Source organism: Varanus komodoensis, unplaced genomic scaffold, assembly GCF_004798865.1.
Source record: "Varanus komodoensis strain SLA01 unplaced genomic scaffold, ASM479886v1 scaffold79, whole genome shotgun sequence".
Taxonomy (NCBI): Eukaryota; Metazoa; Chordata; class Lepidosauria; order Squamata; family Varanidae; genus Varanus; species Varanus komodoensis.
The window spans coordinates 449,391-463,760 of NW_025336467.1; the positions used below are offsets into that span (position 1 = coordinate 449,391).

A 14,370-nucleotide genomic window follows, 5' to 3' on the forward strand; every position below is an offset into this window, starting at 1 on the left:
ATTCAGGGTGCAAAAATGGCCCACGCATTTTCCACAGGTGCTGCGTGTACAAGTCAGGCCTCCAGAGGAGAGAAAGCAGCCAGGCCAGTAGCAAATGGAAAGCTTCCATCCCCAGTGATCGACTGGGTAATTCTGCCCCTTCAGAGCTGAACCATATCGCCCAGTCAACTTTCTGCACCATGCAGTCCAGAGTACAATCCAGGGTGGAGGTTCAGGCCTGGAGACTTTAGCACCAAGACCTCCGCCCAGGTAACGGACTTGGAGTATCACAGAAGCGCAGCAAATGGTTCGTTAATGCATTTATTATTACTACAGTTTTACTCCCAGGGAGCGGCACAGGCCCAATTAACCTGGTGAGCCGTGGGTACAACACATCATTTTGCAAGGAAGGTTGTAAAAGAGTGTCATTGACTTGATCTGTCTCAGACAGCAAAATACTTCAAGCCGATGCTGCTTTTCAGCTTCTGGACTAAGAAAAGCCTCAACCCACCCATCTTTACTAGTACTAGGATTGTCCTCTAGTCCCCCAGCGTGCTCCTGCCAATGAACACCAGAGCAAATATTTCTTTAAAATGGGAGGGATCGCTTAAAAAAGACTCAACTGTCCGACGTGACATGTTTTCCTCCCCAGTGTGGGCCTTTAATTAAATAAATAAACGAAGAGTATTCAAGGCAGTCAATCACATCACAGTACAGACTTCCTCCCTGCTTCGGCCTGTGTATGTTAGGGGAGGGTCGGAAGCAGGAGGAAGGCAGCTTGCAAGGAATTCTGTGTTATAACGAAATCCCACGCCGACAGGAAAAGAAAAAAATTAAAAAGCTGCCCTCTCCTCCCTTCCCCGGACAGCGCACGCACACGCACACACACACACCCCCGCTGCCACTTAGCACTGCATTCCTTTTTTAAAAAATAAGACCACTTCGCCACAAACCTGTAAACAAAGTTGGATAAAATACATATATAAATAAGCCACATTAACCTATGGAAATGGAAGGGGAAATGAAAAGAGGTTCATTTAAAAGGTAACAGATAATGAGATATCGAGGAGCTTGTGGAAAGAAGCTTCTAATGGCTGGCAACCCAGCCGTTATAAAATTGCTTTTAAAAAAGGGACTTTGAGGGGAGAGGATACTAAAACAGGAGGGGTGCTTTGGTGGGCTGGCCTATGCTTGCGTTTTGCAGAGGTGGGGGGACACGTCTGAATGGACACCCCTCCCCCAGTATTCAGTACAAACCTGTTTTGCTTTTGGATGCAACACAGGTGGCCACAGCCTGTTGTGTTCAGCTCCTTCACCTAGGACACCCACCTCCTGGAGCAGAGGATGCAAAGCAGCGCTCCCACTTGCAATGCTCACTTCCTGCCAGTAGGTGGAAGCACGTGGAAACGCAGAGAAGCAAAGCAAAGGCGATTCCCTTCAGGTTTTGGGATTGGGCAGAAGCCATGGTGGTGGAGCAGGAAGCGGGGCTCTTTGGAAGAACAATGTGGCCTTCCCACATCTGTTGCTCCCTCACTAAGTGAGAGATCACATTGGAATGGTTCTCCAGCAGTCTCTGGGACCACCTCCCAACATATGTCTATTTATACTTTTTATTTGATATGCAGAAACAGGAGAAAGGTAAAAAAAAAAAAAAACCCTTAAAGGGTAGAAGAGGTTGCCTGCCCAATCTTTCATCCAGGGAGGGGAAGGAAGGGATGGAGGCTGTTGTGGCAACCTCCCCCGCCAGTTCCTATGTCACTGTTCCCAAGACCCTTCCCTATGATCTATTGTTTTAATCAAGAGATGAAAAAGATCGTATCTCCTCAAATGGCTCAAAGGGAAGACAGCACCGCATACAAAGGAAATGGATGACCTTCAGCACTGGCTTTTAACCTTATTGAATCCAGAGCATTCATAAGAAGTGTTTAGTACCTTGGAAGAAATTTTAACCCCCGAGTCTCGTAACTGGATGCCTCTGGGGCAAGCTAGAACCCAGAGCCTCAGCACAGACTGGCACAAGCAAGCAGGCAGGAAGAGAATCGGGGTCCTGGAAGCCCAGTGAAGGATTTGACCGACTTCGACTCCAAGACGCTGTTTTTCTGTTAAGCCCTCAGACACTGCAGGGCTCTGTGCAAAATGGGCCTTGAGAAGATGCACAGTTCGCTAGCGATCAGTCCACTAGTCCTCACTGAGGTCCTGCCATCAAGACTTTGCAAAGCAACGGTGTACTGGGGGGCCGGGAAGGTGGAACTCCATGCATGAGTTCTCCGACAGCCCTAACCTCTTCAAGCTGTGCTTTCGTCTAGGATTGGGGCACAACGTGTCCACATTTTGCACACGGGTGCAAGCACACACGTTGTGTAACACGGGAGCTGCTGATGTTCCCTTCCTCACCTTTGAGCCTTCACCTCCCACATTCCTACCACTGGTCAGGTGCCCAGTGAGGGTTAAAACTGGTGGTTAAATGCACAATGACATAGGCCGAGAGCTTTTACACACACACACGCTCACACACACACGGACAGTTCCTCCACAACTGGTCTTTTGGGAGAGGGCCCTGCGAGATGGCGCGAAGGAAGGCGGAAGTGCAAGGTGGATTCCCCACCTCACTTCCTCTTCCACGCCACTTCCCCCCTCTTTCAGGTACGTTATTTGCAACTGCATGACGGCTGCTGAGCCCATGTGCCTGGACACACAGGTACTCAGCCCAGGGTTCGAATTATGCAACCCACTGAAGGGATCTGCTGCTTCTCACAGAAAAGGATTTCCCCTTTTGCCGGCAACAGCCAAGCCTCTGCCTCTGCCGTTGTTGGGGCTGCAGGAGGTGAGCAACTGAGCAGGCAGGGAAGGAGGCGGCGTGTATGGATCCCGCTGCCCCTGCAGCTTCTGCAATATTCCTGGCTGGCCAACGCAGCTGGGGGGGGGGGGGGTGAGAGAAGCCCATTTCTCATGCTCACCTTCCCACCATCTGTCTCGGTTTGGCATTTGGCAGCAGCAGCCCCGTCGCTGGCGTCGCGGGGCCTGTGCCCTCAGAAACGGTCTCTGGCACCGACAGAGACACCTTTGCACTTTTCTCATGCCCAGGCACCTCCCACCATGGAATGTAAGCCGCTGAGGGTGGGGGCAGCCTGCCCAACGCCCAAAGACAGTCCATGTGACACGTGGTCATCGCCGGGCCAGCATCTGGGAAGGAACGCTTCTCCATTGCTCCCATCCCACAAGATGCTCATGAGTTTGGGCCACGAGGCCAGGCAGGGGGGCTGGGAACCCGCACAGCTTTGAAAAGGGGTCCATGAAGCCCCCCTGGGCTCTCCTCCACCTCTGAGACATGGTGGATCCTTCTGGAAGCAAGGTCCAGCCTTTCCTTTCCTTTCCTTTCCTTTCCTTTCCTTTCCTTTCCTTTCCTTTCCTTTCTCCTTTCCTTTCCTTTCCAAGGCCCTTTCCTGCCTGGGAGGGGCAAGCTCCCGTTCCCACTGCTGACCCCAAACGCTGCCACTCTCTGACAGGGCAAGAAGCCAGTCCCCGACGTGGAGAGGGAACGCCCCAACCCAGAGGGACACCCACGGATTCTTCATTGCTGTGTCCACACCCCGTCCCCGTCCAGACTCCCCCTCGCAACGAGCTGGCGGTAATTCTTCCTTCCTCCAGAGCATTCTCGGCTAGCGACACGCAGCTTAACGAGGGGCTCGGGCAGGCAGGGCTGGGGGGTGAGGAAGACGTGGTCTGCCCTGCCTGGCATTGGCCACCCCATCCATGCTGACCCCACAGGGGTCAAAGGTCCTCCTCCACCAGCCTTTCGCCAAGGGTGCGGCGGAGGTGCTTGGTTTCGCTGGGCAGAGACTGAGAGGTCGAAGGGGGCCGGGGCGGCCAGCCGGTGCTCCTCTGGGCGGGCAGGCGTGGACCGAGAGGCGGACGACTCCGTGGCCCTGGAAGAGGCGGCCGCGGCTCCAGCCTATTTCCGTGCCCCGAAGGGAGCTTGAGCCAGTTGTGCCAGAGCCGGCGCTCGGCCTGCAACGGACCCCCCGAGAGCCGCGGTCACTGAGAAAATGAGCCCATTTGGGCTCTGGGGGCCGGACAGGCCTGCTGATTGTCCAGGAAGCCACTGACTTCGCCGATGCCGAGGATACTGAAATTGGGGACGGATAAGGACACTTGAGCGGGGGTCCCCAGCGTCTCCGGATCCCTGTCCAGTCCCACGTGGCCCGGAATTAAAGGCAGTCCCTCCGCGACGTTCCCAGGGAGGGCGAAGCCCACGGCGATGGCTTCCCCGGAGCAGTGCAGCGGCTCCTGCTTGCCGGCCGTGGCCACTGCGCAGAACCCGGCGCCTGGCGGCTTGGGCGGGGGCTGCAGGTAGGCGGGTGCGCGGCCACCCACGGGGACCTCCTCCGCAGGGTCAAAGGAACCGTTTGTTTCCGAAGGCGTGCTCCACTCGTAGCCGTGGCCCGACTCACTCGTGCCGCCCGAGCTGCAGGCCGCGCTCTCGCTGCTCAGTGGCTCTGGGGGAAGGGGAAGCGGGACAAGAGGCCGGGGTCACACGTTGCACATTCGAGCGGCTGGCAGCTAAATGGACCCGAGCTGCATGGGCGGAGAAGGGCCAGGAGAGGCCGCGGGACCCTGCCCAGTGCCCCAGGGCTGGCTTTCCATGCCAGTGTCAGCCCCTGTCCCCAGAAAGGCTCTCAGCTAGCTAGCATACCACCCTGAGAGCTTCAGCTACAGGGAGTACGGAAATGAGATCCATGACAACAATCATTGCAGCTGTAGCACTCATCAGGGATAGAGGAAGGAGACTTAAATAACACCAGACCACTGGTCCAGACCCACTCCCATCAGCCCCAGCCAGCATGGCCAGTGGGAGTGACGCTCTGAACCACCCAGAAAGCGCCAAGATGGAGGGAAAGCTGGCCCGCCCTTCCAAGCCCGTAGCCGGAAGCCTGAGGGTGCTCTGCGTGCAGAGGAGGGGCCTCCCTGATCAAACACTAAAAAATACTTTTCCATGCCTTGCTCTGTTTTTCTAGAAATGGTGGACAGAGGCTGCCAGCAACAGACTAGACCACATTTCCTGAACTGGCATCCTCCAGACCTTCCGGACTTGCGACTCCCTTCGGCCTGAGCTGCTTGGAAACTTCTCTCCCCTTTAAACATCACTGTTTGTGCTAGTAACATTTATAGACAGGACGGTAATGTCTTTTACCATTCTACTCGGCTTTGGCGTTAAATGTGTCACCTGCAGAGCTTTGGAGAGAAGGAAATTCATGAATCTAACAACAATCTGGTCAGGTCCCCCATATTCCTACAGGGCACCAGGCAGGGCCAGTTCTGAGCAGGCACCATTGTGTCGGTTGGTCCAACACCTTCGTGTGTTATCAGGCTGCTTGCTATATTTTAGAGGGCTTTCCCCCCTCTCAAGAAATGGATTTGCCGGGTTTATCTTTTATCTCTGCATTCAGAAGCCTCAGTCAGAAGCTTTTTAAACAGGTGTGGTGCCTTCACCTTGGGTTTGGCTAACCACAGGCCTTACACGCCTGGAAATAATCAGGGAGACGTTTAGGGCCTCAAGGCCTGGGCCCTGAGGGCAAGCCCAAAGGTGTTACCTGTGCTCTCCATCGCCAGGTGATCCGTGCCAAAACGAGGGCCCAGGCAACTGGTGGTGGACAGGATGGGTGCAGAACGCGAGCGGCTGGAACTTTCGACTTCTCCACCATCTAAGAAGTTGTCCACATAATCCCTACAGAGGGAAACGAAACAAACCAAGCAAAACAATGTACAGGTGCTCACTTCTGGATGATCAGATGAACACCGGGGAGGGTGGGGGGGAGCAGGCGGGCCGCGTGGGCTGCTTGGACCATGACAGGAAGTCCTGCATGAGCCTTGCAGAGACACATTCTGTTTCTGAGGCTCCTCTTTTGGCATTAAGGAGCGCTCCCCGAAACAAAGACTGAAGCGGGACCCGCAACAAAATGTTGCAGCGTGGAAAAGCTGCTCCGCGGCACACCGCCTACCCCACTGCCTTGCCTTCCCTCCCCCCACCCCCACCCCAATATTCCAAGCTCACTGAGCACACTCCGTCTTCGTTGGGCTATTCTGGGACCCTCTCCACCCTGGTGGTGGGAATTCCTGGAAAATGTTCTTTTGCAATAAGATGCAGCAAATCTTTTTTTATTTTGGCAACATATGGTAGCTGCTTCTTTTTCAGGAAGAGGCTATTAAATGGTTAGATTTTATACAGGAACAGTTTTTAATCTTTGCTGATTTGCATGCTCTTTTAAATTTCCTGTTCCTGGAAATGAATAAATGCTCAGAATCGGTGGATTTTCTATCCTGTTTTGGCAGCCAGAAAAACAACCTTTTGCAACTCCAGAAAGTTAAGACTAGAAAGTTGTATTTTTATAAACATCGATCTCAATCAAGAGCCGTCCATCCATTTCATATGTCTTCCGGCTATTGCCAAATCTATGGATGTAAATATTTTCTTTCCCTCTGTTTCATAGCTGATTTTGGGGGAGTAGATACTTCAGATTGCCAAATTAATTAACAAATAAATATTGCGCTTCTTGGCCACTTTGGCATGTGGGTGGTGCCATTTTGGCTTCAAAAACAACTACATTCACAGTCAGGATGCTGTAAATAAAGGGAATGCTTGTTTGTATCCTGTCTCACAAATTGCTTCCATCTCTGCCTCAGTTCCTCCCAAACACCCAGGAACAGGCAGATGGTGGGCCAGAAACTAGTGGAAGATCTCAGCGCAGGAGATCAACAAGAATCCGGGAAATGAATTCTTGTCAACAAAAACAGCAGTTCCTCTTCCCTCTTTAAATCAGGCTCAAGTTCAAGGGATGTGTGGGTGAAGAAGGACTGTGTCCCGGCCTGAGTTTGTACACAGAGGAGCTCAAACTACGTGCCTTCTGCACCTTCTCCCGGCCTGGAGGTGCAAGAGACACTGTTCCCCCCGGGAAGCTGAGCCGTCTGGAGGAAAGCGAAGCAAAGGGCAAGTTACCAGGGATCAGGAACCATGAGCCGCGTCATCTGACGGGGCTGCACGATGGGGCTGGTGCCCCAGGAGACATGGGAAGCGTCTCAGGTTAACCTTTCCTGGAGCCTGCCTCTGAGGGGCCACGTGGGCGCCCCACGCACCCCAGACCCTGCTTAGCCACACGTGGGGGAACGATGATCCGTGTGGCGGCAACTGCAGGGCTCAGTGTGGGCTCTGTTCCACCTGCCCGTCGAGCAGTTGCCCTGTGGACCGGCCCCAGCAGTTCTGGGCCCGACACCTCCGGGCAGGATCTGGCCTCCCACTGCTCAGCCACCTGTGGACCAGCACCGCCGAACGTTACTGATCGTAGGTCCACGCACGTGGCTCCTGGGTGGGGGACGTACTTCTTTCTTCCAAACCGCGTCTGCTGGGTGAAGTAGTCGTAACGCTCAGACTTCTTCCACATGTAATAGTACTCCACACACTCGCCCACTGACCGGGTGCGGACCTGCAGGCAGACGAGAAGGGGGATCAGGAGGAGAAGCTTGGAAAGGCAGGGGTTTGCGGTGGGGACAGCCGGCCTGGAACCAAACCCGAGTCAACACGGCGCACATTCCAGAATCGCTGGCGATGCGCGGATTTCCACAGGGATCATCCATAACGGACGTCTGACCGATGCCACAGCCGTAGCAGCAGTGCAGAGATAAATAAAAGGAACAACCCCAAATAACTGGCCCAGGGTCCTTAAGACCAACCCGTGAGGCAAGATGCAATTCATCCCGCATTGCTCCGCAGGCCTGCTCCATCAGTGGCCACCTGGCAGCATGTGCTTCAGCCGGAAGTTGAGCACACCAAGAAGCGAGTATTTTTCTTGCCGGCTGAAAGCATCCTCTAACAGTTCTCTTTCCAGAGGGTCGTAAGAATGACTCTTACACTTAAGAAATGGTGCCTGAGCTGCCCTTTTTCCCTTGCCCGTCCCTCTTGGATCGTGATGCCTGCATCGGCTTTCCCTAAGTGGGAAGAAGTTTGCAGTCCAGCGGCCTAGGACTAGGGGATTCAATTTGCTGTTTGTACGATCCTCCATACTCCCTGTGCATGGGAGTGAAAGTTGGCCGGTGAAGAAAGGGGACGGGAAGGAAATGGATGCATTCAGAAAGGAGGGGAACGCACTGCCAAAACCCCAGACTGACAGACGGACGGACAAGGAGGTCCTAGGTCAAATCAAGCCAGGCCTTTCCCTGGAAGCAAAAGGAGTTGACATACTTCGGGCGCATTCCGAGAGAGCCAGACTCCCGGAGGAAGGTCATCCTGCCATGAGAGTTAGAAGTGGAAGGAGAAGACGAAGACTAAACATGAGATGGATCGATTCCATCAGGGAAGTCAAGGCCTTGAGTTGACTAGAGTTGCACAGGACTGCCATTAAGTTGGAAATGACCTGGTACTGCGCCACAACAAATACATTGGCTGGAACACAAATATTTCACACAAGCCAGTAAAATGATCAGCACGAAGATAACCTATTTACCTCAAATGAAGCACACCCAAATCATAAACAATAAACTGCAGAGTCTGGGCCTTTAGCTAAATTAGACAAAATTCCACCAAGTAATATATAACCATTCATAGGCTTCACGCCACCTCACCAAACATTTTGTTCTTGGCAGTTGAGTATCGACCATGTCCGTATGATGGAGAGGTTATAGTCCCACAGATGGGTCTTCTCAAATATTGTTTCCCATACCAGAACTTGCCTGGGCAATCCAGAACCCTCCAACTGCTATGCTACAGCTCCCATGGTGCTCCACCACTTGCTTTTCATACAGGATCGAGAGATCCAGAGAAGGGCTACGGTCAAGAGCAACAGACTCAGGAGATCCGGGTTCAAGTCCCCGCTTGGCCATGCAGCCAACTGCGCCAGTCACAGACTCTCAGTCCAACCTACCTCACAGGGCTGTTGTTGAGATTGAGAGGAGGAGGAGGACGAGGAGAATGACAGAAGCCACACTGAATTCCTTGGAAGGAAAACAGGGTGGGATATAAAAATAACAAATAGCGATCCTTCTGACTAAGGAGATCCCTGCTGGATCAGATCAACGGCAGCCAAGCAGATGGCCCTAAAAAGCAGCCACAGGCATGTTAGGAAGGCAAATGGGTGGCCAGGGACACGCTCTGCCACCACGCTTGTGCTTCTGCGTATGGCTCGCCACAGCTAGTCCACGTGTCCCAGCTCACCTTATTGGCTTGAATAAGGTGGAAGTTCTTCCCGTGGACTCGAAACCCGTGCTCGAAGTTCCTGCATTCCTCTTCGCTCCAGGCACAGAGCTCGTCTGAAAGGAAGGCAAGGAAAAGGAGATGGGAGTGGGCTGTGAGGGCCCCTTGCTCTGCTATTTCCTGGAGACTCCATGCCCGGGGGCAGTCTATCTCAAACGGTTAAACTGGCTGACAGAGAAGGTGCACGAGGACTGCTGTCTCCTCAGCCTCTGTGGGAAGCAGGACTCAGCACAGGGATCGCCAGGGACCCACGTGATCCAGCCAGAGGGAGGGAGATGGCAACCCCTGCTCAGCCACGAATTTCGCTGCAGCAGCTTAGGCCAGTCGCAGAGGGTCAGGCGAAGCTACCTTGCAGGGTCCTTTGTGAGGATGAAAAGGGGGCTGCGGGGAGTGACGAATGAGGGGTGCTTCCCCAAGCATCTTGGGGGGTGCAGTGCGTTTGCAAAAGAGAAGCACGGTGCATCCGGACCAAAGGCGAGGCAGATGGGGCCCATGCACCCCAGCCAGCATCCCTGACAGTCGTGTCTCCTTGCCCTTCCCCAGGCTCCAATCTCCAGGGCTTCCGGGCAGCAGTGCGGTTTTCTCCCCCTGTGGAATGCCAAGATGCCTCTCCAAGGCCGGCTGCTGGCAGAACGAGGCTTCACCGAAACGATGCAGATACCTGGGGCGCCATGGCCTTTCCCTCTGGCCCCTCCCACCCATGGGAAGCAGCCTCCAAGTGCCCCCAATCCAGAATCCAGGGGGAACCCCGCTCAACAGCCCCGGTCCAGGCAGCCCCAAGAGGGCCCCTGCTCACCTCGGATGACTTTCACGTTGAACCGGAGCCGCCGCAGGGCCTCCTCGGCATTGAAGTTGCACTTCACCAGCTCGTACAGCGCCTGTGGAGCACAGACGTGTGACGGGGTTGAGTCAAGGGGTGGAAGGCGCGCGAGCAGGGTGGCAAGGGGGCAGGGATCTGGGGACGAGGCGAGAGCGGGAGACGGAGCAGGCTGGCAGTCAGTTAGTGCGCCGGTGGGGAAATCACGGGACGGATCTGACCGGACACACTTACGTGCCCGTGGCCGAGCCTGCGCTGGGGCGGTGAGGGCGGCAAAGAGGCGGTTCTTCTCCGCTTCCACTGCCCCCTCCGTCCAGCACAGCTGCCTCAAGCGGTGCACAGCCTGATACATCCTGGCCCTAAAAAAGACCCAGTGACACCACTGGCATCCTGCTGAGATGACTTTCCCCAGCACTTCAAGGAGAAAATTGCTCAGATTCATCACGGGCTGGACTCCGCAGGGTTCCATGATGGCGGGGGTCCTCAAACTTTTTAAACAGGAGGCCAGTTCACTGTGCCTCGGACTGTGGGAGGGCTGGACTACAGTTTCCAAAAAATATGAACGAATTCCTATGCACACAGCACATTAAAAATGAATTAAAAATTAATTAACTTTTTAAAAATTAGTTAAACAATTTTAAAAAGCTTGCTCTGCTCGCTCAGGCTGCAGCAGAAGCCACCCGCCGAAAGGGAGAGCACGACAGGAGGGGGAGCCATGAGGGCGCACTCGCCTTGCTCGAGGCCTTCCCGGCTCCTTGCCGCCACCCCGCTTCCGCGCCGGAGGAAGGAAGGTCCCCTCGCAGGCGCTCACCTGGCTCCGGGAGTGGGAGCAGGAGGCCAGAGAGGTGGGTGCTGGGTGGCTCTCTGGCTGGGCGAGGGCCACGAGGAGGGAGGGAGGGGCTGCTTTCTGAGGTGAGGGGAGGTGAGGGACGGGGCCAGCCGAGGGGGACACCTCCCGCCTCTCCCCGCTGTAGGGGGAAGAAGCATGGCGGTCGCTCGATGGCTTGCCCCAAGAAGGCCGTGGCAGAGGTGCGGAAGCCAGGGCACCGCTCCTGCTCCGCCTCGGCCCATGCACCCCCAGGTTTGGCAAGGCAGTCACGGCTTGGCCTGCAGCCAGGGGGTGCGGCTCATATAGTTAAAAATATTTTTTAAAAGTTATATTTTTCTTACCTTCTATCTTTTTTAAGTGTCTTTGTCTCTCTCTTCCCGCTGCCCTCCCCTCTTCTGTATTCCTGCTCTGTATTCAGAGCCAACCCATGTGTACAATAGGGGGAAGAGCCGGTGCATTGCAGTTGAAGGGAGCTGTCACAATTTGGCGCGTGCACCGGCTCTCTGCTAGTCTCAGAAACTGAAAGAGTTTCAGAGAACGCCTGTGCCAGCTCAGAGCTTTTGGACTCGTTCGGAGATCATTATCTCTGAATGAGTCTGAAAGTTCTGAGGCGGGTCAGGTAAATGACCATGACAGGCCGCATCCAGCCTGTGGGCTGTAGTTTGAGGACCCCTGCCCTAAAGAGTGAAATGTGAAAGCCACCTTGAAATACTGGAAGTTTGAGGACCCATGCATTACAGGAAGCATCCAGGGCCCTGTCTGGTCCATCATTGTTGGATGAGTTTCAATGGCTGCGACCTGAGGATGTGGACAAGGTGCTTGGGATGGTACGCCCTACCGCCTGTTTACTGGACCCCTGCCCTTTTTGGCTCCTTACGAAAGCCAGTCATGGGATTGGTCCCTGGGTCCAGGAAGTAATCAAAGCCTCACTGAGGGAGGGCTGGCTCCCTGCCCCCTTAAAGGAAGTGGTGATCCATCCTGTCCTGAAGAAGGCATCCCTGGACCCAGAGATGGTCGCCAATTATAGACTGGTGGCCAACATTCTGTTTTTGGGCAAGGTGCTTGAATGGGTGGAATGATGGTGGAACAACGCCGGGCACTCTTGGAGAAAACTGACCATCTGGACCCATTTCAGTCCGGCTTCAGACCCAGGTATGGTACTGAATCTGCCTTGGTCGCCCTGTATGATGAACTGTGCAGGGAGAGGGACAGGGGGAGGGCATCCCTGTTGGTTCCCCTGACCTCTCAGCAGCTTTCGAAACCATCAACCACGCTGTCCTTCTGGATAGGCTGGCTGATTTGGAAATAGGAGGCACTGCTCTGTGGTGGTTCCACTCCTACCTGGCCAGCTGATTCCAGAAGGTGGTGCTGGGGGACTGTGGCTCTGCACCATGGCAACTTTGCCATGGAGTTCTGCAGGGGTCCATTTTGTCTCCCATGTTCTTCAACATCTATTTTGATGAGAGGCGGACCTGGGAGAGGTCACCTGGGGGTTTGGGCTGCGGAGTCAGCAGTATGCTGATGACACCCTGCTCTACCTCTCCTTTACATCTACTCCAGGTGAGGCAGTGGCTGTCCCAAACTGGTGCCTCGCCGAGGTGATGGGCTGGGTGAGGGCCAACAAACTGAGCCTCAATCCAGATAAGACAGAGGTCCTTTTGGTAGGTGGTTCAGGTTTTCAAGTAAGTGATTTTGGCCCTGTCCTGGATGGGGTTGCACTCCCCCAGGACAGGGTCTGCAGCTTGGGGGTGCTCCTTGACCCAGAGCTGTCCCTGGAAATCCATGTGACAGTGGCAGCCAGGAGCGCCTTCCTCCAGCTTCAGCTGATCCAACAGCTATGTCCTTATCTGGACAAACACTGCCTGGAATTGGCGACACACGCCCCGGTAGCCTCCTGGATGGACTATTGTAATGCGCTCTATGTGGGGCTGCCCTAGAAGGTGGTCCAGATATTTGAATTGGTTCGGAACAGAGCTGCTAGATTGCTGTCAGAGGCCAACAAATAACACCGGTCCTCTATCAGCTTCACAGGCTCCCGATTGAAGTCCAGGCCCAATTTAAGGTGCTGGTACTGACTTATAAAGCCCTAAACAGCTTGGGACCAGGATACCTGAAGGAACATCTCCTTCCCTGTAAGCCCTCCTGCCCCTTAATATCTGCAGCAGAGGCCCTGCTCCGGGATCCCTCCTTGAAGGAGGTTAGGAGAGTGAACACTCGGAGGAGGGCCTTCTCTGTGGTGGCTCCCCAGCCATGGAATGCGCTCCCAGAGAATGCGCTCAGCCTGGCGCCGACATTATATAGAAACATAAAAACACAGAAACAGCGTGAGCCAGAAGGGGCCTCTCGGGCCATCTAGTCTGACCCCCGGCTCCAGCCGGCTCTGCTCACAACATGCCCACCATGGGCATGTCCAGCCTGTCCTTAAACACCCTCACCGATGGGGCATCAACCCCCTCCCGTGGAAGCCCATTCCACACCCTCAGGGTCCTGACTGTCAGAAAGTGCTTCCTGGCATCCAAGTTGAACCTTGGTTCCCTGAGCTTTGCTCCATTAGAGGGCATCCTGCCCTCCTCTGCAGGGAAGAACAGGTCTCTGCCCACCTCCGTGTGACACCCCCTCACACACCTGCATGTCGCCAACAGATCCCCTCTGAGTCTCCTCTTCTCCAGGCTGAAGAGACCCAGCTCCCTCAGTCCTGCCTCATACGGCTTCCCCTGCAAACCGGCCACCAACCTTGTGGCCCTTCGCTGCACTGACTCCAACCTGGCTATATCCTTCCTGTAATGAGGAGCCCAAAACTGAGCACAATACTCCAGTTGTGGGCACACCAGAGTCGTGTAGAGTGGCAGTAACACCTCTCTCGATCGAGAAGCCACACTTCTGGCTGTGCAACCAAGGGTGGCGTTCGCCCTCTCGACCACCGCATCACACGGCTGGCTCATGTTCAGCCTGCAGTCAACCAGCACCCCGAGGTCCCTTTCACAAGTGCTGGTCTCCAGCCACTTGTCCCCCAGCCTGTACTTGTGACACCCATTCCTATGCCCCAAGTGCAAGGCCTTGCACTTATCCACATCGAACGCCACCCTGTTGTCTCCTGCCCACTTCCACAGTCTGTCCAGATCCTTCTGGATCCGGAGTACCTGCCCCAGTTTTAGTATCGTCTGCAAATTTGATTAGCAGACTGTTCTCCTCTTCTTCCATGTGGTTGATGAAAAGATTAAGTGGAATCAGCCCCTGGACAGAGCCCTGGGGGAAGCCGCTTGTCACTGGCCGCCATCCCGATGATTCCCTGCTAATGGTTACCTTCTGCTTTCGGTCAGTCAACCATGCCCTAGTCCACCGGACAGTGCTTTGGTGTATCCCAAAACTCCCCAGTTTCTCCACCAGGATATCACGGGGCACTTTGTCAAAGGCCTTGCTGAAATCCAGGTAAACCACATCCACTGCATCCCCTCCATCCAGCCACCTCGAAACCTTGTGGAATTCTATGACAAGGTTTCGAGG

At 54.7% G+C, this 14,370-nt stretch overlaps 1 protein-coding gene across 1 annotated transcript in view; it reads right to left on the reverse strand.

The window, feature by feature from the left end:
* Nucleotides 1-4,014: 4,014 nt before the first annotated feature.
* MIER2 (MIER family member 2) overlaps nt 4,015-14,370 on the reverse strand; it is a 15,493-nt gene continuing 5,137 nt past the window's right edge. The window contains exons 7-11 of the mRNA XM_044453430.1: nt 10,017-10,098; nt 9,182-9,276; nt 7,354-7,457; nt 5,571-5,704; nt 4,015-4,475 (exon numbers count right to left, since the gene is read on the reverse strand). Coding sequence (XP_044309365.1) covers nt 4,015-4,475; nt 5,571-5,704; nt 7,354-7,457; nt 9,182-9,276; nt 10,017-10,098 — 876 coding nt within the window. The remainder of the gene's footprint in view (nt 4,476-5,570; nt 5,705-7,353; nt 7,458-9,181; nt 9,277-10,016; nt 10,099-14,370) is intronic.